At 38.5% G+C, this 23,057-nt stretch overlaps 1 protein-coding gene across 4 annotated transcripts in view; it reads left to right on the forward strand.

Moving 5' to 3' along the window:
• LOC128689246 (peroxisomal N(1)-acetyl-spermine/spermidine oxidase-like) overlaps positions 1–23,057 on the forward strand; it is a 504,316-nt gene that overhangs the window by 81,091 nt on the left and 400,168 nt on the right. For all 4 annotated transcript variants that reach the window (XM_070086437.1, XM_070086436.1, XM_070086438.1 and 1 more), the window contains exon 5: positions 2,787–2,985. In XM_070086437.1, the coding sequence (XP_069942538.1) occupies positions 2,787–2,985 (199 nt within the window). The remainder of the gene's footprint in view (positions 1–2,786; positions 2,986–23,057) is intronic.

Here is a 23,057-nt window from a genome sequence, read left to right on the forward strand (position 1 = left end):
AACTCCTTTTGTTCTGTCGATGGAGTACAAGAAACCACCCATTAACCTATTTCAGCTACTCAATAAAGTGATCAGAAATTGGTAATTTGGCTAATTTCACACAAATTTCAAGAAAGGCCAATTTACTGTTATACAGACTACTGCATTATTGCAAAAATGGTATAAACAATGTTAGCACATTTGTGAAAGCATATTAGACCCACCAGTTGATGTGTATTGGATGCGTGATGTGATTTGTTTACTCTTGAACATCAGCAAAAATAGAACATTTCCACTAATTTGAGTTCAATGTCAAGGTACTTTTAATCTCTAAAGCATTCAAAATCATGTCTATTTCTATAATATATCTTCCATTCTGTCAAGTGAGACCAAGAAAACGAGAATACAACCATAAATACCATACGAAAATACACTGCAGAGTTGCTGTTTTAAACCAAAAGCACAGTTGCCTTTTGTTTTCTCATTATGCACCGTGTGCTGCAGGATTTTTTAATACTGCACACACTGACCACTCAGACCCATTCTCTTATATGTAGGCTTACCAGCTATCTCCTGCAAGATTGGAAGCTGCTAGAATTTTGGGCATAGTATTACGGGACTGATATTGCCTTCAAAGCCATAACATTACGGGACCAACAGTGAAAGGGTTAATTTTGGGGGTACAACAGTGAAAACACAAATCCTGCAACTCCATGAAAATTATTGAAAAACTTGAAAAACACTAAATACACGTAATGCTCTAAGAATAATTCTTAGTTGCCCTGTAACCACCAGAATGCTTAATATGAGGAAAGAATTAGTTATACCTAGTGTTGCTGATAGAATGCATGAAATTAATATTGTGATATTATTGAAGTTGCTGCATGGTGATCAAAACAACGTTGTCTGTAGAGAATTTCCGTATTTTGTGGCTTATTAGGCTCATTTTTTTCCATAAAATGTCTCCAGAAACCACCCAGCATCCTATAAACTGAAGGTCAGTGATGGTAGCTATAAGTTTGGGGTGTGGAGTGGGCTGTAGCTTTTCCAGTTATGGCCGATGCCAAGCCATTGAAACCAAAACGAGTCTTATAAGCCCCGAAATACGGTACTATAATATACCATAACTCAAAATAGAAACTACTTGACCTTGGAATAGAGGGAGGGAGATAGGCAGAAGCATGTCAGAATGTTCCAACCTATATCCTAAGACCTGTGGTCATGAAAAAGAAAAAGCAAGCCCACATAATACCCTATGTCTATAAATAGGTGATGAGTGGCCAAGAGATGCAAGAAAAAATATTACGTATTTGTATTAAAGGATAAGTATCCCTTTTCAAAATATTGGGGCAGCAGGGAACCTGAGAGTGTGCACCAAGCTATCAGATGACTTAGTTGGCAGCACTCACATCACATACTGAGTGTCCATGGTTCAGACCCTGGCATGAGTGGAAATGTTGGGCATGTTTCCTTACACCTGCTGTCACTGTTCACCTAGCAGTAAGTTGGTACCTGGGTGTTAGTCAACTGGCGTGAGTCGCATCCTCAGGGAGAATATTGAAGGATTCCAGTGGAAATAAGACAGACGGTCCTTGATGACTCACTGACTTGGGTTATCCTGGGTGGCTAACCCTCTGGGTTAAAAATCCAATATCCTATCTTAACTACAGAGGGCTGTAGATGAAGTATATGGTGTCCTACATTGCCATGATCTTGCCTGAAAAGACAGCAGCACTACCACTCACTCATTGACTACTTAACAGAATGAGAAACCCAAGTAGCTTGTAGCCAAGGAAGATGTGCAAAAAATACATTCATGGAACACTGCCCTACCCATTTGCATGCCTGAAAACATAGGAAGATGTTTGAAATCATTGTGGAGGGAAGCAAGAATTTGTTGTCACCTTAAGAGCTTCCCTCACAGGAACCAGGAAGGAAAGATCACTAAGACACATGACTGTTGGAAGGTTGCCTTCAGATGACCATAAATGACACACACAGGATCCTTCACTACATGACTCCTAGCATCATCCTCTAAGGATGCTGCACATGTATGAAGTGATCTGGATGCAGCATTTCACCAACAAGGAGAGTAGTTGTTGGGCACCCAGGCAAAGTGAAAATCATTTGCCTCTAACCAACCTCTAGCCTGAGACAACAGGCTGTACCAGTAATGAACATAGCCATCCTAGAGGCATCCTAGAGTAAGAGCAAATGAGCAGAGGTGTTGATTGCACAACAACTGGTGGGTAGCTGGAAGTTAGGTAACTAGAGTGACTGGACTGTAGGGGGAGAGAGAGAATCTAATAGATAGACAAAGCAGAATGAGGCTTATTGAGCTGATTATTGAGAGAGAATTCTGGTTGATATTATTTTAAAGCAAGGGGCTAGTAACCCCGTTTCCTGTATAAATTATTAAATTTAAAAAGAAAATTTTTATAGTTTTCTTCTTTATTGGGTCATCCTCCTTCAGTGGTCACCTTGCCTGAATGGTCACCCTGCCTTAGTGATCACCCTGCCTCAGTGGCTACCCTGCCTTAGTGGTCACCCTGCCTCATTGGCCACCCTGCCTCAGTGGTCACTCTGCCTCAGTGTCACCCTGCCTCAGTGGTCACCCTGCCTCAGTGGTCACCCTGCCTCGGTGGGAGATGGCCAGTATGTTGAAATTTTTGTTTAAAGTGAGCAGAAATTTCTTTGTGGACTGGTGCTCTGAGTGAGTCAGTCATCAGAGCTAGCCAGTATATAATGAGACTGTTAACATCAACTTTTCCAATTAGATATGCCTATAGCTTTTACATTTTCCACAGATTCAAGACAGAGAATAAATGGGGAACTCTTGGGGAAGAACTTCTCGATTGGAAAGGCCGCTTTACAAATTGTGTTGAAGGCTCCGACAGCTGGTATGACCTCTCTGCAAAAGGACATACACATTTCCAGGAGTGCCCTGGCAATCCTGTTGTCAACTGGAAAGAAAATGGATACCAAAATCTGCTTCATCATTTAAAGGTGCTAGTAATTATAAATGGCTATGAATTTATCACTGTCTTTTGGGATACTAAGCCAATCACTAGTGGATTCAAGACAAGATATTGTCTTAAATTTAGGTCATATTTTGAAGATCATTGTTTTGTTTACAAAACTAGGAGTCGACTTGTATAATGGGTATAAAATGTGAAACACTAAACTGCCTGGGCATAAGAGGTATAAAATACATAGATGTAAAACAAAGATCAAAAAAGGCATTTTGCTTGGAGGCTGTTTTTCACTTCTATAGAGAGTACATGGGACACCTTAGAATATATACTTGAGTACAGTAGGGCCCTGCTTTACGGCGTTTCGCTTTACGGCGTTCCGCTAATACGGTCATTTCAAATTATGACCAAAACTCGATATACGGCTCCCCCACCTGACTTTCTAATACGGTCACCGCGCCCCACCCTGTTTGTTTACATTCTCTGTGAGATCCAAGCACTAAGTATCCATTTTGTCTGGAAACTCCCAAATTTCAAGTGTTTTTAAGAGTTATTTCATATTTTATATATACTCTGATAATTATACTTATGTATACCTGTACCTAAATAAACTTACATACTGTGCTGGCATGCAGGTACACATGGAAATCAGTAAGAGTGTCTTATGTCTCCAGACGTCATATTAGTAATGATGATAATAATCATCGAGTCTCATTTAAATTCGTATATTACGTTAATATACACATTTTCATTAATCCATCTCTGATATTTTTTCAAAATTATATAATAAACACGATGCATAACATATAAATATGATAAATACACCCCACAGTAGAATAAATAAACATAAATAAGGAAAGAGGAAAGAGGAGTGATTGGTGGAATGATGAAGTAAAGGGTGTGATAAAAGAGAAAAAGGTAGCTTATGAGAGGTTTTTACAAAGCAGAAGTGTTATAAGAAGAGCAGAGTATATGGAGAGTAAAAGAAAGGTAAAGAGAGTGGTGAGAGAGTGCAAAAGGAGAGCAGATGATAGAGTGGGAGAGGCACTGTCAAGAAATTTTAATGAAAATAAGAAAAAATTTTGGAGTGAGTTAAACAAGTTAAGAAAGCCTAGGGAAAATATGGATTTGTCAGTTAAAAACAGAGTAGGGGAGTTAGTAGATGGGGAGATGGAGGTATTGGGTAGATGGCGAGAATATTTTGAGGAACTTTTAAATGTTAAGGAAGAAACAGAGGCAGTAATTTCATGCACTGGTCAGGGAGGTATACCATCTTTTAGGAGTGAAGAAGAGCAGAATGTAAGTGTGGGGGAGGTACGTGAGGCATTACGTAAAATGAAAGGGGGTAAAGCAGCTGGAACTGATGGGATCATGACAGAAATGTTAAAAGCAGGGGGGGATATAGTGTTGGAGTGGTTGGTACTTTTGTTTAATAAATGTATGAAAGAGGGGAAGGTACCTAGGGATTGGCAGAGAGCATGTATAGTCCCTTTATATAAAGGGAAAGGGGACAAAAGAGACTGTAAAAATTATAGAGGAATAAGCTTACTGAGTATACCAGGAAAAGTGTACGGTAGGGTTATAATTGAAAGAATTAGAGGTAAGACAGAATGTAGGATTGCGGATGAGCAAGGAGGTTTTAGAGTGGGTAGGGGATGTGTAGATCAGGTGTTTACATTGAAGCATATATGTGAACAGTATTTAGATAAAGATAGGGAAGTTTTTATTGCATTTATGGATTTAGAAAAGGCATATGATAGAGTGGATAGAGGAGCAATGTGGCAGATGTTGCAAGTATATGGAATAGGTGGTAAGTTATTAAATGCTGTAAAGAGTTTTTATGAGGATAGTGAGGCTCAGGTTAGGGTGTGTAGAAGAGAGGGAGACTACTTCCCGGTAAAAGTAGGTCTTAGACAGGGATGTGTAATGTCACCATGGTTGTTTAATATATTTATAGATGGGGTTGTAAAGGAAGTAAATGCTAGGGTGTTTGGGAGAGGGGTGGGATTAAATTATGGGGAATCAAATTCAAAATGGGAATTGACACAGTTACTTTTTGCTGATGATACTGTGCTTATGGGAGATTCTAAAGAAAAATTGCAAAGGTTAGTGGATGAGTTTGGGAATGTGTGTAAAGGTAGAAAGTTGAAAGTGAACATAGAAAAGAGTAAGGTGATGAGGGTGTCAAATGATTTAGATAAAGAAAAATTGGATATCAAATTGGGGAGGAGGAGTATGGAAGAAGTGAATGTTTTCAGATACTTGGGAGTTGACGTGTCGGCGGATGGATTTATGAAGGATGAGGTTAATCATAGAATTGATGAGGGAAAAAAGGTGAGTGGTGCGTTGAGGTATATGTGGAGTCAAAAAACGTTATCTATGGAGGCAAAGAAGGGAATGTATGAAAGTATAGTAGTACCAACACTCTTATATGGGTGTGAAGCTTGGGTGGTAAATGCAGCAGCGAGGAGACGGTTGGAGGCAGCGGAGATGTCCTGTTTAAGGGCAATGTGTGGTGTAAATATTATGCAGAAAATTCGGAGTGTGGAAATTAGGAGAAGGTGTGGAGTTAATAAAAGTATTAGTCAGAGGGCAGAAGAGGGGTTGTTGAGGTGGTTTGGTCATTTAGAGAGAATGGATCACAGTAGAATGACATGGAAAGCATATAAATCTATAGGGGAAGGAAGGCGGGGTAGGGGTCGTCCTCGAAAGGGTTGGAGAGAGGGGGTAAAGGAGGTTTTGTGGGTAAGGGGCTTGGACTTCCAGCAAGCGTGCGTGAGCGTGTTAGATAGGAGTGAATGGAGACGAATGGTACTTGGGACCTGACGATCTGTTGGAGTGTGAGCAGGGTAATATTTAGTGAAGGGATTCAGGGAAACCGGTTATTTTCATATAGTCGGACTTGAGCCCTGGAAATGGGAAGTACAATGCCTGCACTTTAAAGGAGGGGTTTGGGATATTGGCAGTTTGGAGGGATATGTTGTGTATCTTTATATGTTTATGCTTCTAGACTGTTGTATTCTGAGCACCTCTGCAAAAACAGTGATAATGTGCGAGTGTGGTGAAAGTGTTGAATGATGATGAAAGTATTTTCTTTTTGGGGATTTTCTTTCTTTTTTGGGTCACCCTGCCTCGGTGGGAGACGGCCGACTTGTTGAAAAAAAAAAAAAAAAAAAAAAAAAATATGAGATGTGGTAGCAGACGGCTTGCACAAGTGATGCCATTTTAGAAATGATAATAATAATCACCGAGTCTCATTAAATGTCGTATATTATGTTAATATACACATTTTCATTAATCCATCCATGATATTTTTTTCAGAATTATATAATAAACATGAGATGTAACATATAAAGATGATAAATACACCTCACAATAGAATAAATAAACATAAATATGAGATGTGGTAGGAAGATAACTTGTACAAGTTACGGCAAGAATAAAAATTTTTCTAATCTAACATAAGAGAAAATGTGTTACTGGGGGTAACTGTAGAAAATTATTCCTTTCGTATGTATGTAAGTAAGTTTATTCAGGTATACACAAATACAGTTACATAGATTATCATACATAACAACATATGTGTAGAGAACCTAGGATAACCCAAAAAAGTCAGAGTGACTTATTTCCATTGCCTTCACTCAGGGCATCATTTCTTCTCAAAATGATGTTACATGAGAATGGGAGTGTTCTTCTTTATTTATTCTACCGTATCAATGTAGAGACAACTTGTACACAATGTGATTTGTACACAAACCAGACGTGTACACTGTTTTTGTTTACAAAACTTACCTTTGCCTGGTTTGTTTACATAACTCTGCACCTGTCCTCTCTCATGCACTCATTCTTTCTCTCTCATTTATTCGTTTTATCTCATTTACTTACTCCTGACCCTACATTAAGACTACAAATATTTTAAGGTAAGTATTGAGTGAACTGTATATACATTTTATTGCTCTGGGATGCTTAAATATCATAGAATATATGTGTGGGTGGGTTGGCCTGGTATGGTAGCCCGGCTGACTACCATACATACCACACTTGATTTTTTACAATAAATACTACTCATCTCACCCTAGATTAAGACTACAAATATTTTAAGGTAAGTAATGAGTAAACTGTATATGCATTTTATCGCTCTGGGATGCTTAAATGTAATAGAATATTATGTGGCCTGGTATGGTAGCCCGGCTGACTACCATACATACCTCACTTGATTTCTTACAATAAATACTACTTGTCTCACCCTAGATTAAGACTATAAATATTTTATGGTAAGTAATGAGTGCACTATGTGTGTATTGTACTTTTTTATTGTTTTTTGATGCCTGTTTCTATTGCTTACTTAATATATGTTAGTGTAAACTTATTATCTAGTGTTTGTATGCATTTATAAGTGGAAAAAAGGGTGTTCCACTTTACAGCGATTTCCGCTTTACAGCGGTAGCCTGGAACCTATCCTGCCGTATAAGTGGGGCCCTACTGTACAGTATTTGAACAACTGTAAAAGTCAGGTGGAGGAGTTTGTTATGGAAGAAGTATCTTGCAAGCTGAAAGGTGGTTGTCCCTGTTCCTGTATGTGACAACATTATACAGATATAGTGATAAGTAAATTTTTATTTTGCCAAATCCCTCTTTCTTAGCAAGCTCTCTGCAGGCTTATGTCACCATCATTTCTTGTATGCCATGTGTTTAATGTAGTACTCTATAGAAAAATGGTTTGGTGATACCAACAAGATTTGGAAAAAGACATTTATGTACAGTTCAGGACATTTATTAAAGGAGATGTTTTGCCACATGTGGCTTCTTCAGTTCTAATACAGAGATAACTAAGAAACCAGTATATATAGTGGCAGAAGTCAAGTGGAAATCCATGAGAGGGTGGTAGTAGTAGTACAACTGTGGTGAGATAGGTTTGAGAAGGACCTGTCAACATCAGAATGGGTAATATCCTGTTGATTAGCAATTTGGATATAGTGTAACATCTGGATTTTTGATGGATAATGTTTACTACTACTGCTGCTGCTACCACCCTCTTGCAGCTGACCACCTGACTCCTGCCACTATATACAGGTACATTGGAACCCCAAGTTTCGGCTGCTCTGAGTATCGGCCACTTCGAGTTTCGACCACTTTTTTCAGCTAAATTTTGTCCCGAGTTTCAGCCTGTGCCCCGTGTTTCGGCCGGCGTACCAGACCTGTTTGCCTGCCCGCGCAGGCGTCGTGAGCCAGTCTAGCTTTGTTTATCCTTGAGTTAACATTACTCTGCTCATTCATCCAAACATTTCGCAATAAATTCATTGTGTTTAGTACTTGTTTATTGATTGTGACTGTGAAATAAGCCACCATGGGCTCAAAGAAACTTCATAGTGGCAGCCCTTTGGTAAAGAAAGTGAGAAACATGATAGAATTGAAGAAAGAAATTGTAGCAAAGTACCAAAGTGGAGGAGGAAGAGAAAGGGGAGAATGTGCTTTCTTCAGTGATTCTTTGAAATGTACAATACTAAAGCAGCACAAGTCGATAAAGGCTCTAGCGCCAACCAGCGATAAAGTGTAGCATTAACAGTGTAGCAAGTAAGTTAAGCGATTAATTGATAGAAAAAGGGCAGCACAAAACTGACTCCTTCAATGTTGTTAGAGATATATAGTGCGACTGACAACACAGCCATCTCTGCTGCTGCCATCACTACCACTATGTAAGGCTTATCTTTCAGTGGCCCTTATACACCCAACAACAAACAACACAGCAGCACTTGTCGGTTAGGGTGAGAGAGATATGACATATTTTATTCATTCTAGACTATGTATCATGCTTCTGTGTTATTAATATTGTTTATTATGTTATATTAAATGAATTGTGCTAGATAAATAAGCCATAGAGTTGATATTAGTGTCATATTGAAGGATTATCCTGCCCTGCCTCCAAACAAGCTCTCCTGCCTCTCTCATATGCCAACAAGAGTCTTCAATAAAGGTAAAACTGATTTAAACATTCATTTATCCATTAAAACTAGTGCTTTATATTTATTTCTCATTGTTTTCTGTATGTAAAGCTATAGTATTTATTCTTTAACCCTTAAACGGTCCAAACAGATCGACGTTCAAATTCGTATTGCTACAAAAGTAGATCTACTTTTTTTTATATATTTTCAAATATAACAAAAAAAAATGTAGATAAAAGTTTTTTAACATGTTTTCAAATGTAAAACAAAAAAGAAGATTACATTTTTTTACATACTTTCAGATGTTGAAAAAACGTATATACGTGTATACGTTTGGACCGTTTAAGGGTTAAAAAAACGAATTTTTTGTGAATACATTGTATTTTTGGGTGGAACGGATTAATTAGATTTACATTATTTCTTATGGAAAATATTGTTTGGCTTTAGGCCGTTTCGACTTTAGGCCTAGCTCCTGGAATGGATTACAGCTGAAACTCGGGGTTCCACTGTACTCTTCACTTAATGACCTATCTGTTTAATGATGGCTTGGACTTAGGACCAGCACTCTGACCAGTGTACTGTCTGTGTATTTTACTTCTTTATTGTTTTTTAATGCCTGGTTCTATTTTTAATACACAGTAGACCATTATATTACATGGATTTATTTGCCACGTTTTGCTTATTGCACTATTGAAAAATTGTGGCACAGTTTGATACAACATTTTGTAAAATTAACTTAACACGGTTTCATTTGTGGGCACGGAAAAAATTTCCCTAACTCAAGCTGCCGCTTTGTTGTGGGTCAGACCATTATGTCAGCAAGGGAGACCTATCGTCATCCCCTGCCACCTCTGAACCTCCCACCACCGCCATCCCAGCCTTCATGAATGTGAATATGTATTCAGTTTCATTCTCGCCTAGGAGCTAGCTGTGTTTGTGAATTGTGTTTTGATCCTTTATTTGTCATATCATATTTATTTGTCATATCATATTTGTCATATCTTGTGAGAGAGTAATTGTGGTAGGGGACCTGAATGCTAAAGTAGGAGAAACTTTTAGAGAGGGTGTGGTAGGTAAGTTTGGGGTGCCAGGTGTAAATGATAATGGGAGCCCTTTGATTGAACTTTGTATAGAAAGGGGTTTAGTTATAGGTAATACATATTTTAAGAAAAAGAGGATAAATAAGTATACAAGATATGATGTTGGGCGAAATGACAGTAGTTTGTTGGATTATGTATTGGTAGATAAAAGACTGTTGAGTAGACTTCAGGATGTACATGTTTATAGAGGGGCCACAGATATATCAGATCACTTTCTAGTTGTAGCTACACTGAGAGTAAAAGGTAGATGGGATACAAGGAGAATAGAAGCATCAGGGAAGAGAGAGGTGAAGGTTTATAAACTAAAAGAGGAGGCAGTTAGGGTAAGATATAAACAGCTATTGGAGGATAGATGGGCTAATGAGAGCATAGGCAATGGGGTCGAAGAGGTATGGGGTAGGTTTAAAAATGTAGTGTTAGAGTGTTCAGCAGAAGTTTGTGGTTACAGGAAAGTGGGTGCGGGAGGGAAGAGGAGCGATTGGTGGAATGATGATGTGAAGAGAGTAGTAAGGGAGAAAAAGTTAGCATATGAGAAGTTTTTACAAAGTAGAAGTGATGCAAGGAGGGAAGAGTATATGGAGAAAAAGAGAGAGGTTAAGAGAGTGGTGAAGCAATGTAAAAAGAGAGCAAATGAGAGAGTGGGTGAGATGTTATCAACAAATTTTGTTGAAAATAAGAAAAAGTTTTGGAGTGAGATTAACAAGTTAAGAAAGCCTAGAGAACAAATGGATTTGTCAGTTAAAAATAGGAGAGGAGAGTTATTAAATGGAGAGTTAGAGGTATTGGGAAGATGGAGGGAATATTTTGAGGAATTGTTAAATGTTGATGAAGATAGGGAAGCTGTGATTTCGTGTATAGGGCAAGGAGGAACAACATCTTGTAGGAGTGAGGAAGAGCCAGTTGTGAGTGTGGGGGAAGTTCGTGAGGCAGTAGGTAAAATGAAAGGGGGTAAGGCAGCCGGGATTGATGGGATAAAGATAGAAATGTTAAAAGCAGGTGGGGATATAGTTTTGGAGTGGTTGGTGCAATTATTTAATAAATGTATGGAAGAGGGTAAGGTACCTAGGGATTGGCAGAGAGCATGCATAGTTCCTTTGTATAAAGGCAAAGGGGATAAAAGAGAGTGCAAAAATTATAGGGGGATAAGTCTGTTGAGTATACCTGGCAAAGTGTATGGTAGAGTTATTATTGAAAGAATTAAGAGTAAGAAGGAGAATAGGATAGCAGATGAACAAGGAGGCTTTAGGAAAGGTAGGGGGTGTGTGGACCAGGTGTTTACAGTGAAACATATAAGTGAACAGTATTTAGATAAGGCTAAAGAGGTCTTTGTGGCATTTATGGATTTGGAAAAGGCATATGACAGGGTGGATAGGGGGGCAATGTGGCAGATGTTGCAGGTGTATGGTGTAGGAGGTAGGTTACTGAAAGCAGTGAAGAGTTTTTACGAGGATAGTGAGGCTCAAGTTAGAGTATGTAGGAAAGAGGGAAATTATTTCCCAGTAAAAGTAGGCCTTAGACAAGGATGTGTGATGTCACCGTGGTTGTTTAATATATTTATAGATGGGGTTGTAAGAGAAGTAAATGCGAGGGTCTTGGCAAGAGGCGTGGAGTTAAAAGATAAAGAATCACACACAAAGTGGGAGTTGTCACAGTTGCTCTTTGCTGATGACACTGTGCTCTTGGGAGATTCTGAAGAGAAGTTGCAGAGATTGGTGGATGAATTTGGTAGGGTGTGCAAAAGAAGAAAATTGAAAGTGAATACAGGAAAGAGTAAGGTTATGAGGATAACAAAAAGATTAGGTGATGAAAGATTGGATATCAGATTTGAGGGAGAGAGTATGGAGGAGGTGAATGTATTCAGATATTTGGGAGTGGACGTGTCAGCGGATGGGTCTATGAAAGATGAGGTGAATCATAGAATTGATGAGGGGAAAAGGGTGAGTTTTGAACTTAGGAGTCTGTGGAGACAAAGAACTTTGTCCATGGAGGCAAAGAGGGGAATGTATGAGAGTATAGTTTTACCAACGCTCTTATATGGGTGTGAAGCATGGGTGATGAATGTTGCAGCGAGGAGAAGGCTGGAGGCAGTGGAGATGTCATGTCTGAGAGCAATGTGTGGTGTGAATATAATGCAGAGAATTCGTAGTTTGGAAGTTAGGAGGAGGTGCGGGATTACCAAAACTGTTGTCCAGAGGGCTGAGGAAGGGTTGTTGAGGTGGTTCGGACATGTAGAGAGAATGGAGCGAAACAGAATAACTTCAAGAGTGTATCAGTCTGTAGTGGAAGGAAGGCGGGGTAGGGGTCGGCCTAGGAAAGGTTGGAGGGAGGGGGTAAAGGAGGTTTTGTGTGCGAGGGGCTTGGACTTCCAGCAGGCATGCGTGAGCGTGTTTGATAGGAGTGAATGGAGACAAATGGCTTTTAATACTTGACGTGCTGTTGGAGTGTGAGCAAAGTAACATTTATGAAGGGGTTCAGGGAAATCGGCAGGCCGGACTTGAGTCCTGGAGATGGGAAGTACAGTGCCTGCACTCTGAAGGAGGGGTGTTAATGTTGCAGTTTAAAAACTGTAGTGTAAAGCACCCTTCTGGCAAGACAGTGATGGAGTGAATGATGGTGAAAGTTTTTCTTTTTCGGGCCACCCTGCCTTGGTGGGAATCGGCCAGGGTGATAATAAATAATAAATAATCTTGTATCTGCCAAGTAATCATGGCACCCAGTAGGCATACGAGTGTTGCTGAAAGTGGCATGAAAAGGTATGAGAGTTTAAGTCTTAGAGTTAACGAAGAAAATAGATATACAGTGGACCCCCATTTACGAACGCATCGTGTTACGTTAAATCCGCCATACGGAGCATTTGAACGCAAAAATTTTGCCTCGCCTCACGATAAAAAACTTGCCTTACGTGATTTGTCCGGGACGCATCTCACGTGTGGCCTTAGCACCAGTGTTTACAAGCCAGCCAGTGCGGTTGCATCTCCGCATACATTCCGTACATTTCACATTATCCCAGTGTTTTTAGTGCTTGTAACTGCAGAATAAGTCACCATGGATCCCAAGAAAGCTTCTAGTGCCATCCCTGTGATAAAAAGGGCAAGAGTTAGTATGGAATTGAAAAAAGAGATTAAGGAAATGTGCAAAGTGGGTTGAACTGCAAACCGTTACGGATGAAAATCACCCTGACACAGCTACTGGAAGCAGTGTTGGCAACCTGCACAATGACAATGTTATGGCCCATTTTAGGAAAATCTTAAAGGAATGGGAGGTACAGAGCTCTATGGACAGATTTGTTGTGCGACAGAGGTTCAGTGACTCTCAAGCTGGTCCTAGTGGCATTAAAAGAAGAAGGGAAGTAACCCCGGAAAAGGACTTGCTACCTCAAGTCCTAATGGAAGGGGATTCCCCTTCTAAACAATAACTTCCACACTCTCCCCTCCTCCCATCCCATCAGTCATCACCAGATCTTCAATAAAGGTAAGTGTCATGTATTCTCTTCTTAGTAGAGTAGTAATTGTGCATGTCTTCTTCAGTTTGTGTGTATTAAAATTAATATTTCTTGTGGCAAAAAATTTGTTTTTTTCATGCTGTGGGGTGTCAGGAACGGATTAATTTGATTTCCGTTATTTCTTGTGGGGAAAATTAATTCAGCTAACGATAATTTCGGCTTACGATGAGCTCTCAGGAACGGATTAATATCGTAAGGCGGGGTCCACTGTATTAAACAGGAGAGAGCCTGTGGCCTTAATGAAGCATCAGTTTGTACAGTTAAAAAGAATGAGGTAAATATATGAGTTTGGGTGATGAATAACTGACTGAATTGATTGACTGACTGACTTATTTAACTTACTGACAGACTTACTTGACTGAGTTACTTGACTTACTGACTTACTTGACTTGACTGACTTACTGACTTGACTGACTTGACTGACTTTACTGACTGACTTAACTGACTGACTTACTGACTGACTTACTTTACTGACTGACTTGACAGATTTACTGACTGACTTGACTGACTTACTGACTGACTTGATTGACTTACTGACTGACTGACTAACTGACTTGACTGACCTGACTGATTTACTGACTTCACTGACTGACTGACTTTACTGACTTACTTGACTGACTGACTTGACTGACTGACTTGACTGATTTACTGACTGACTTGATTTATTGACTGACTTGACTGACTTACTGTACTGACTTACTTTACTGACTGACTTGACTGGCTGACTTGACTTTCTGACTGACTTGACTTTCTGACTGACTTGATTGACTGACTGACTTACTGACTGACTGACTAACTTACTGACTTGACTGACACTTTACTGACTGACTTACTTTATTGACTGACTTGACTGATTTACTGACTAACTTGACTGACATACTGACTTGATTGACTGACTGACTTGACTGACTGACTTTACTGACTGATTTACTGACTTGACTTACTTGGCTGACTTGCTGACTTAAAGTTAGACTTTTTCACTGAAGAGGACCCTGACAAATCTAGAAGCAGTGCTCTGAAACAGTGTCTAGAGCAGCTGATACTGCCAGCTGTATAATTACTGTAGGGTAAAATAGCCCAGAAATCCATTACAGAACTTATATACACTAGTACAACCATCACCCTCAGTACCAGAACCTCTACCATCATTGACAAACACCAGCACCCACAATTTTAGGTAAGAAATACTCTTATTTTTGTTGCATGTGCAGTCTTAAGCAGTAAAAACAACATAATACATCATGACAATGAACTACAATTACATATTCACTTTTATTTTTGTAAGATCTGGAGGTCTAAAAAAAAAAGTTGTTTGGCTTTTTTGGGGCTCCAGGAACATAACCATATTTTTTCCCTAAGTTCTTCAGTTTAACTAACACGGTGTTTTCGGGAAGGTAACTACTGTGTAATGTAATGGTCTACTGTACTAACAATGTGACATTAAAATGATATCTAAAGACGGTGACATTAAAATAATATCTAAAGATGGTTGGCACAAACCCACTACCAGTACAGTATGCTTGAAATATCAGTAAGGGGCGGCTCCTCGCCTAATGACCAGTTTGCTTACTGACCTACCTTAATAACGGAACTCGGTCATTAAGTGAGGAGTATCTGTATACTCATTTTTTAGTTATCTCTGCATTAGGACTGAATAAGTCACTCGTAGCAAAATTTTATATTTTGAATGAAGTTTACATCTTTATTTCATCATGATACAATATTTGTATAGAGGTAGATGACATTTAGGTGTGCATGCAGAAAGCCCCTTAATGGGCAGAGCATTTTGGATAAACTTAAGATTAAGTAAAGATTAATAAGGCAATGACTAATTGAGTGTTTTTACACAGTCTCTTAGGTGGTTGTAAATATAAATTCAAGAGTTTCATGGAATACAAGAGAATTGAATATCCTACTAGTACATGCTGTATGGCTTTTATCAAGTTTAATTGTTTTAAGAATTACAGGTTTGATGATGATTATAGGTAATGAGGATTCTAGCATATTAACATTATGTAGACACAATCAGTGCTTTAATGGTTGTGAGGATTACAGATATTAAGTATAAGAATTTATTGTTTTCCATATGTTTGGGACAATGAGAATATGGATATTTCCTATAATAAATGTCCTGAACTATACTTAAAAACACTAGATTTCCAAGTGAAACATTGTATTTTGTATCTTTGTTTTTCTAAATTGCCTCTTGAAAATCCCTCAGTTCTGGGTTGTTACATACAAAGTGTATAATAAATGTTTAAGGGAGACTTATGAAACATCAGGTAACTTAATTATGGAAATGCATTGCTAACCAGGGATTTTATTAATTTAATACAGAGACATAAAGGCAGGTAAATAGTTAATAGCATGGAGGTAAGTTGTAGTGTAGGCAGGGGGGCACACAGTGATGTAACCTGACACCTGGGTTCTGTTGGCCTTAAATCAGTTAAGCTAAATCTCTGGAGAAGCCAAAGCTCCTTGTGTTCTGGAATAACTATAATGTCAAGTTTAGCATCATCCAGTGGTCATGGCTGTTCTTGTGAATGACAGGTGACCTGACTGACATGCCACTGACTTAATGTTTGACGTCTGTGCTCTTATATACCGCATTCTGTGAGTCTCTCATACCCTCTGTTGGATTACTAAAGCTTCTCATGAGTGAGACCTTTACTAATAAAGTTTTATAGTGTTCAATATGTGCCACTTTATTTACATATTTTTTGTATATGTATGTATGTGTGTGTGTGTGTGTGTGTGTGTATGTGTGTGTGTGTGTATATATATACAGTGGACCCCCGGTTAACGATATTTTTTCACTCCAGAAGTATGTTCAGGTGCCAGTACTGACCGAATTTGTTCCCATAAGAAATATTGTGAAGTAGATTAGTCCATTTCAGACCCCCAAACATACACATACAAACGCACTTACATAAATACACTTACATAATTGGTCACATTCGGAGGTAATCGTTATGCGGGGGTCCACTGTGTATATATATCTATATATATATATATATATATATATATATATATATATATATATATATATATATATATATATATATATATATATATATATACAGTGGACACCCGCTTAACGATCACCTCCAAATGCGACCAATTATGTAAGTGTATTTATGTAAGTGCGTTTGTACGTGTATGTTTGGGGGTCTGAAATGGACTAATCTACTTCACAATATTCCTTATGGGAAAAAATTCCGTCAGTACTGGTACCTGAACATACTACTGGAATGAAAAAAGTTCGTTAACCGGGGGTCCACTGTATATATATACAGTGGACCCCCGGTTAACGAACTTTTTTCATTCCAGTAGTATGTTCAGGTGCCAGTACTGACCGAATTTTTTCCCATAAGGAATATTGTGAAGTAGATTAGTCCATTTCAGACCCCCAAACATACACGTACAAACGCACTTACATAAATACACTTACATAATTGGTCGCATTTGGAGGTGATCGTTAAGCGGGGGTCCACTGTATATATATATATATATATATACACACACACACACACACACACACACACACACACACACACACACACACACACACACACACACACACACACACACACACACACACACACACACACACACACAGTGGACCCCCGCATAACGATCACCTCCCAATGCGACCAATTATGTAAGTGTATTTATGTAAGTGCATTTGTACGTGTATGTTTGAGGGTCTGAAATGGACTAATCTACTTCACAATATTCCTTATGGGAACAAATTCGGTCAGTACTGGCACCTGAACATACCGTCCTGCCAAGTGAGTGTAAAACGAAAGCCTGTAATTGTTTTACATGATGGTAGGATTGCTGATGTCTTTTGTCTGTCTCATAAATATGCAAGATTACAGGTATGTCTTGCTACTTCTACTTACACTTAGGTCACACTACACATACATGTACACATTTATTTATACACACTCATCTGAGTTTTCTTTGATTTTATCTTAATAGTTCTTGGTCTTATTACTTTTCCTTTTACATCCATGGGGAAGTGGAATAAGAATCTTTCCTCCGTAAGCCATGCGTGTTGTAAAAGTCAACTAAAATGCCGGGAACAATGGGCTAGTAACCCCTTTTCCTGTAAAGATTACTAAAAAGAATAAGAAGAAGAAAATTGTCAAAGTGGGAAGTCTGAATGTGCGTGGATGTTGTGCAAATGATAAGAAAGAGATGATTGTGGATGTTATGAATGAGAAGAAGCTGGATGTCCTGGCTTTAAGTGAAACAAAGCTGAAGGGGGTGGGAGAGTTTCAATGGAGAGGAATAAATGGGATTAGGTCAGGGGTTTCAAATAGGGTTAGAGCTAAAGAAGGAGTAGCAATAATGTTGAAGGATAAGATATGGCAGGAAAAGAGGGACTATAAATGTATTAATTTAAGGATTATGTGGAGTAAAATAAAGATTGGATGTGAAAAGTGGGTTATAATAAGCGTGTATGCACCTGGAGAAGAGAGAAGTGTAGAGAAGAGAGAGAGATTTTGGGAAATGTTGAGTGAATGCATGGGGAGTTTTGAATCAAGTGTGAGAGTAATGGTGGTTTGGGATTTCAATGCTAAAGTGGGTAAAAATGTTATAGAGGGAGTAGTAGGTAAATTTGGGGTGCCAGGGGTAAATGTAAATGGGGAGCCTTTAATTGAGCTATGTGTAGAAAGAGATTTGGTAATAAGTAATACATATTTTATGAAAAAGAGGATAAATAAATATACAAGGTATGATGTAGCACGTAATGAAAGTAGTTTATTAGATTATGTATTGGTGGATAAAAGGTTGATGGGTAGGCTCCAGGATTTACATGTTTATAGAGGGGCAACTGATATATCGGATCATTATTTAGTTGAAGGAGGGGTGTTAATGTTGCAGTTTAAAAACTGTAGTGTAAAGCACCCTTCTGGCAAGACAGTGATGGAGTGAATGATGGTGAAAGTTTTTCTTTTTCGGGCCACCCTGCCTTGGTGGGAATCGGCCAGTGTGATAATAAAAAAAAAAAAAAAAAATTTAGTTGTAGCTACAGTTAGAGTAAGAGGTAGATGGGAAAAGAGGAAGGTGGCAAGAACAAGTAAGAGGGAGGTGAAAGTGTATAAACTAAGGGAGGAGGAAGTTCGGGTGAGATATAAGCGACTATTGGCAGAAAGGTGGGCTAGTGCAAAGATGAGTAGTGGGGGGGGGGGGGGGTTGAAAAGGATTGGAATAGTTTTAAAAATGCAGTATTAAAATGTGGGGCAGAAGTTTGTGGTTATAAGAGGGTGGGGGCAGGAGGAAAGAGGAGTGATTGGTGGAATGATGAAGTAAAGGGTGTGATAAAAGAGAAAAAGGTAGCTTATGAGAGGTTTTTACAATGCAGAAGTGTTATAAGAAGAGCAGAGTATATGGAGAGTAAAAGAAAGGTAAAGAGAGTGGTGAGAGAGTGCAAAAGGAGAGCAGATGATAGAGTGGGAGAGGCACTGTCAAGAAATTTTAATGAAAATAAGAAAAAATTTTGGAGTTAAACAAGTTAAGAAAGCCTAGGGAAAGTATGAATTTGTCAGTTAAAAACAGAGTAGGGGAGTTAGTAGATGGGGAGATGGAGGTATTAGGTAGATGGCGAGAATATTTTGAGGAGCTTTTAAATGTTAAGGAAGAAAGAGAGGCAGTAATTTCATGCACTGGTCAGGGAGGTATACCATCTTTTAGGAGTGAAGAAGAGCAGAATGTAAGTGTGGGGGAGGTACGTGAGGCATTACGTAGAATGAAAGGGGATAAAGCAGCTGGAACTGATGGGATCATGACAGAAATGTTAAAAGCAGGGGGGGATATAGTGTTGGAGTGGTTGGTACTTTTGTTTTATAAATGTATGAAAGAGGGGAAGGTACCTAGGGATTGGCGGAGAGCATGTATAGTCCCTTTATATAAAGGGAAAGGGGACAAAAGAGACTGTAAAAATTATAGAGGAATAAGTTTACTGAGTATACCAGGAAAAGTGTACGGTAGGGTTATAATTGAAAGACTTAAAGGTAAGACAGAATGTAAGATTGCAGATGAGCAAGGAGGTTTCAGAGTGGGTAGGGGATGTGTAGATCAAGTGTTTACATTGAAGCATATATGTGAACAGTATTTAGATAAAGGTAGGGAAGTTTTTATTGCATTTATGGATTTAGAAAAGGCATATGATAGAGTGGATAGAGGAGCAATGTGGCAGATGTTGCAAGTATACGGAATAGGTGGTAAGTTATTAAATGCTGTAAAGAGTTTTTATGAGGATAGTGAGGCTCAGGTTAGGGTGTGTAGAAGAGAGGGAGCCTACTTCCCGGTAAAAGTAGGTCTTAGACAGGGATGTGTAATGTCACCATGGTTGTTTAATATATTTATAGATGGGGTTGTAAAGGAAGTAAATGCTAGGGTGTTGGGGAATCAAATTCAAAATGGGAAATGACACAGTTACTTTTTGTTGATGATACTGTGCTTATGGGAGATTCTAAAGAAAAATTGCAAAGGTTAGTGGATGAGTTTGGGAATGTGTGTAAAGGTAGAAAGTTGAAAGTGAACATAGAAAAGAGTAAGGTGATAAGGGTATCAAATGATTTAGATAAAGAAAAATTAGATGTCAAATTGGGGAGGAGGAGTATGGAAGAAGTGAATGTTTTCAGATACAGTGGTCCCTCAATAATCGTCCGGTCTGAAAGTCGTCCATTTCGGAAATAGTCCTGTTTTTTCGTCAAAATATTGGCTCACAAATGGTCCAGTAACTCACTAATAGTCCTTCGTCCCGGACGCGTACTCACGCTCTGAGCCGCCTTGGCCTTTCCTTCCCAGCCAGTGTGCCATTGTTTACCAGTGAGCGACGGTCCCCTCACGTGCTCCAGCAAAATATTTCATAATATTCCATTTATTTTAGTGCTTGCAAGTTATTTAAGTGCTAAATAAGCTACCATGGCTCCAAAGAAAGCTCCTAGTGCCAAGCCTTTGGTAAAGAAGGTGAGAAATACGACTGAATTTAAGAAAAACATTATTGAACAATATGATAGTGGCGTACGTGTGGATGAACTGGCCAGGATGTATAACAAATCCCGTACAACCATGTCTTCCATCATAGCCAAGAAAAAGGAAATCAAGGATGCTGTTGTTGCAAAGGGAGTAAATATGCTGACAAAAATGAGATCACCAGTACTCGAAGATGTTGAGAAGTTATTATTGGTGTGGATAAATGAGAAACAATTAGCAGGAGATAGTCTTATGACGTTGCTTATTTGTGAAGAGGCTAGGCAGTTGCATGACGATTTGGTAAAGAAATTGCCTGCAACTAGTGGTGATGTGAGTGAATTTAAGGCCAGCAAAGGCTGGTTTGAGAGATTTAAGAAGCGTACTGGCATACACAGTGTGGTAAGGCATGGTGAGGCTGCCAGTTTGGACCACAAGGCGGCTGAAAAATGTGTGCATGAATTCAAGGAGTACATAAACAGTGAAGGACTGAAACCTGAACAAGTGTTCAATTGTGATGAAACAGGCCTCTTTTGGAAGAAAATGCCAAAGAGGATTTATGGAGAAACATCACCCAGAGAAGGATGTTGCAAGCCATATCGGCAACTTGTACAGTGACAGAGTCTTGGCCCATTTTAGGGAAGTTTTAAAGAGATGCCAGAAACAGAGCTCTCTGGACAGTTTTTTTGCAAGACAGGACTCCAGTGACTCTCAAGGTGGTCCTAGTGGCATTAAGAAACAGAGAAGAGAAGTAACCCCAGAAAAGCAATTGGTACCTGAGGTGTTGATGGAAGGGGATTCCCCTTCCAAACAGTAAATCCTCCAATCTGTCTCCTTCTCCAGTCTTCCATACACAAAGAAGAATCGCCAGTATAAAGGTGAGTGTTATTCTGTTAATGTTTAATTCATCGTGTGACACTGTATTGTTTATGTACTACATCTATATTTCATGTAAAAAAATTTTTTGTTTTAATACTTCTGGGTATCAGGAACGGATTAATTGAATTTACATTATTTCTTATGGGGAAAATTGATTCGTAAATCGTCCATTTCGATAATAGTCCCACTTCCAGGAACGGATTATGGACGATTATTGAGGGACCACTGTACTTGGGAGTTGACGTGTCGGCGGATGGATTTATGAAGGATGAGGTTAATCATAGAATTGATGAGGGAAAAAAGGTGAGTGGTGCGTTGAGGTATATGTGGAGTCAAAAAACGTTATCTATGGAGGCAAAGAAGGGAATGTATGAAAGTATAGTAGTACCAACACTCTTATATGGGTGTGAAGCTTGGGTGGTAAATGCAGCAGCGAGGAGACGGTTGGAGGCAGTGGAGATGTCTTATTTAAGGGCAATGTGTGGTGTAAATATTATGCAGAAAATTCGGAGTGTGGAAATTAGGAAAAGGTGTGGAGTTAAAAAAAGTATTAGTCAGAGGGCAGAAGAGGGGTTGTTGAGGTGGTTTGGTCATTTAGAGAGAATGGATCAAAGTAGAATGACATGGAAAGCATATAAATCTATAGGGGAAGGAAGGCGGGGTAGGGGTCGTCCTCGAAAGGGTTGGAGAGAGGGGGTAAAGGAGGTTTTGTGGGCAAGGGGCTTGAACTTCCAGCAAGCGTGCATGAACATGTTAGATAGGAGTGAATGGAGACGAATGGTGCTTGGGACCTGACGATCTGTTGGAGTGTGAGCAGTTTAATATTTAGTGAAGGGATTCAGGGAAACCAGTTATTTTCATATAATCAGACTTGAGTCCTGGAAATGGGAAGTACAATGCCTGCACTTTAAAGGAGGGGTTTGGGATATTGGCAGTTTGGAGGGATATGTTGTGTATCTTTATATGTGTATGCTTCTAAACTGTTGTATTCTGAGCACCTCTGCAAAAACAGTGATAATGTGTGAGTGTGGTGAAAGTGTTGAATGATGATGAAAGTATTTTCTTTTTGGGGATTTTCTTTCTTTTTTGGGTCACCCTGCCTCGGTATATATATATATATATATATATATATATATATATATATATATATATATATATATATATATATAATATATACGTATATATATATATATATATATATATATATATATAATATATATATATATATATATATATATATAATATATATATATATATATATATAATATATATATATATATATATATATATATATATATATATATATATATATATATATATATATATATATATATATATATATATATATATATATATATATAGTTAGTGGAACCTCAAAAATCGAACTTAATCCGTTCCAGGAGCTAGTTCTAATTTCGAGAAGTCTGAAATTTGAAGCAATATTTCCCATAAGAAATAATGGAAATACAATTAATCCGTTCCAGAAACCCAAAAATATTCACACAAAAAATACATTTTATAGAGATTAATTACAGTTTTACATACAAAAAATACTATAGTTTTTAATTATGTATAGTAATACATATAAAATAACATTTTTACTTACCTTTATTGAAGATTGGTGATGGCATCTGGAAGATAGGGAGGAGGAGAGAGGGAGTTGGGGTTAGTGTTTGGAAGGAGAATCCCCCTCCAT

The sequence above is a fragment of the Cherax quadricarinatus genome, chromosome 18, assembly GCF_038502225.1.
Source record: "Cherax quadricarinatus isolate ZL_2023a chromosome 18, ASM3850222v1, whole genome shotgun sequence".
In the NCBI taxonomy this organism is placed as follows: Eukaryota; Metazoa; Arthropoda; class Malacostraca; order Decapoda; family Parastacidae; genus Cherax; species Cherax quadricarinatus.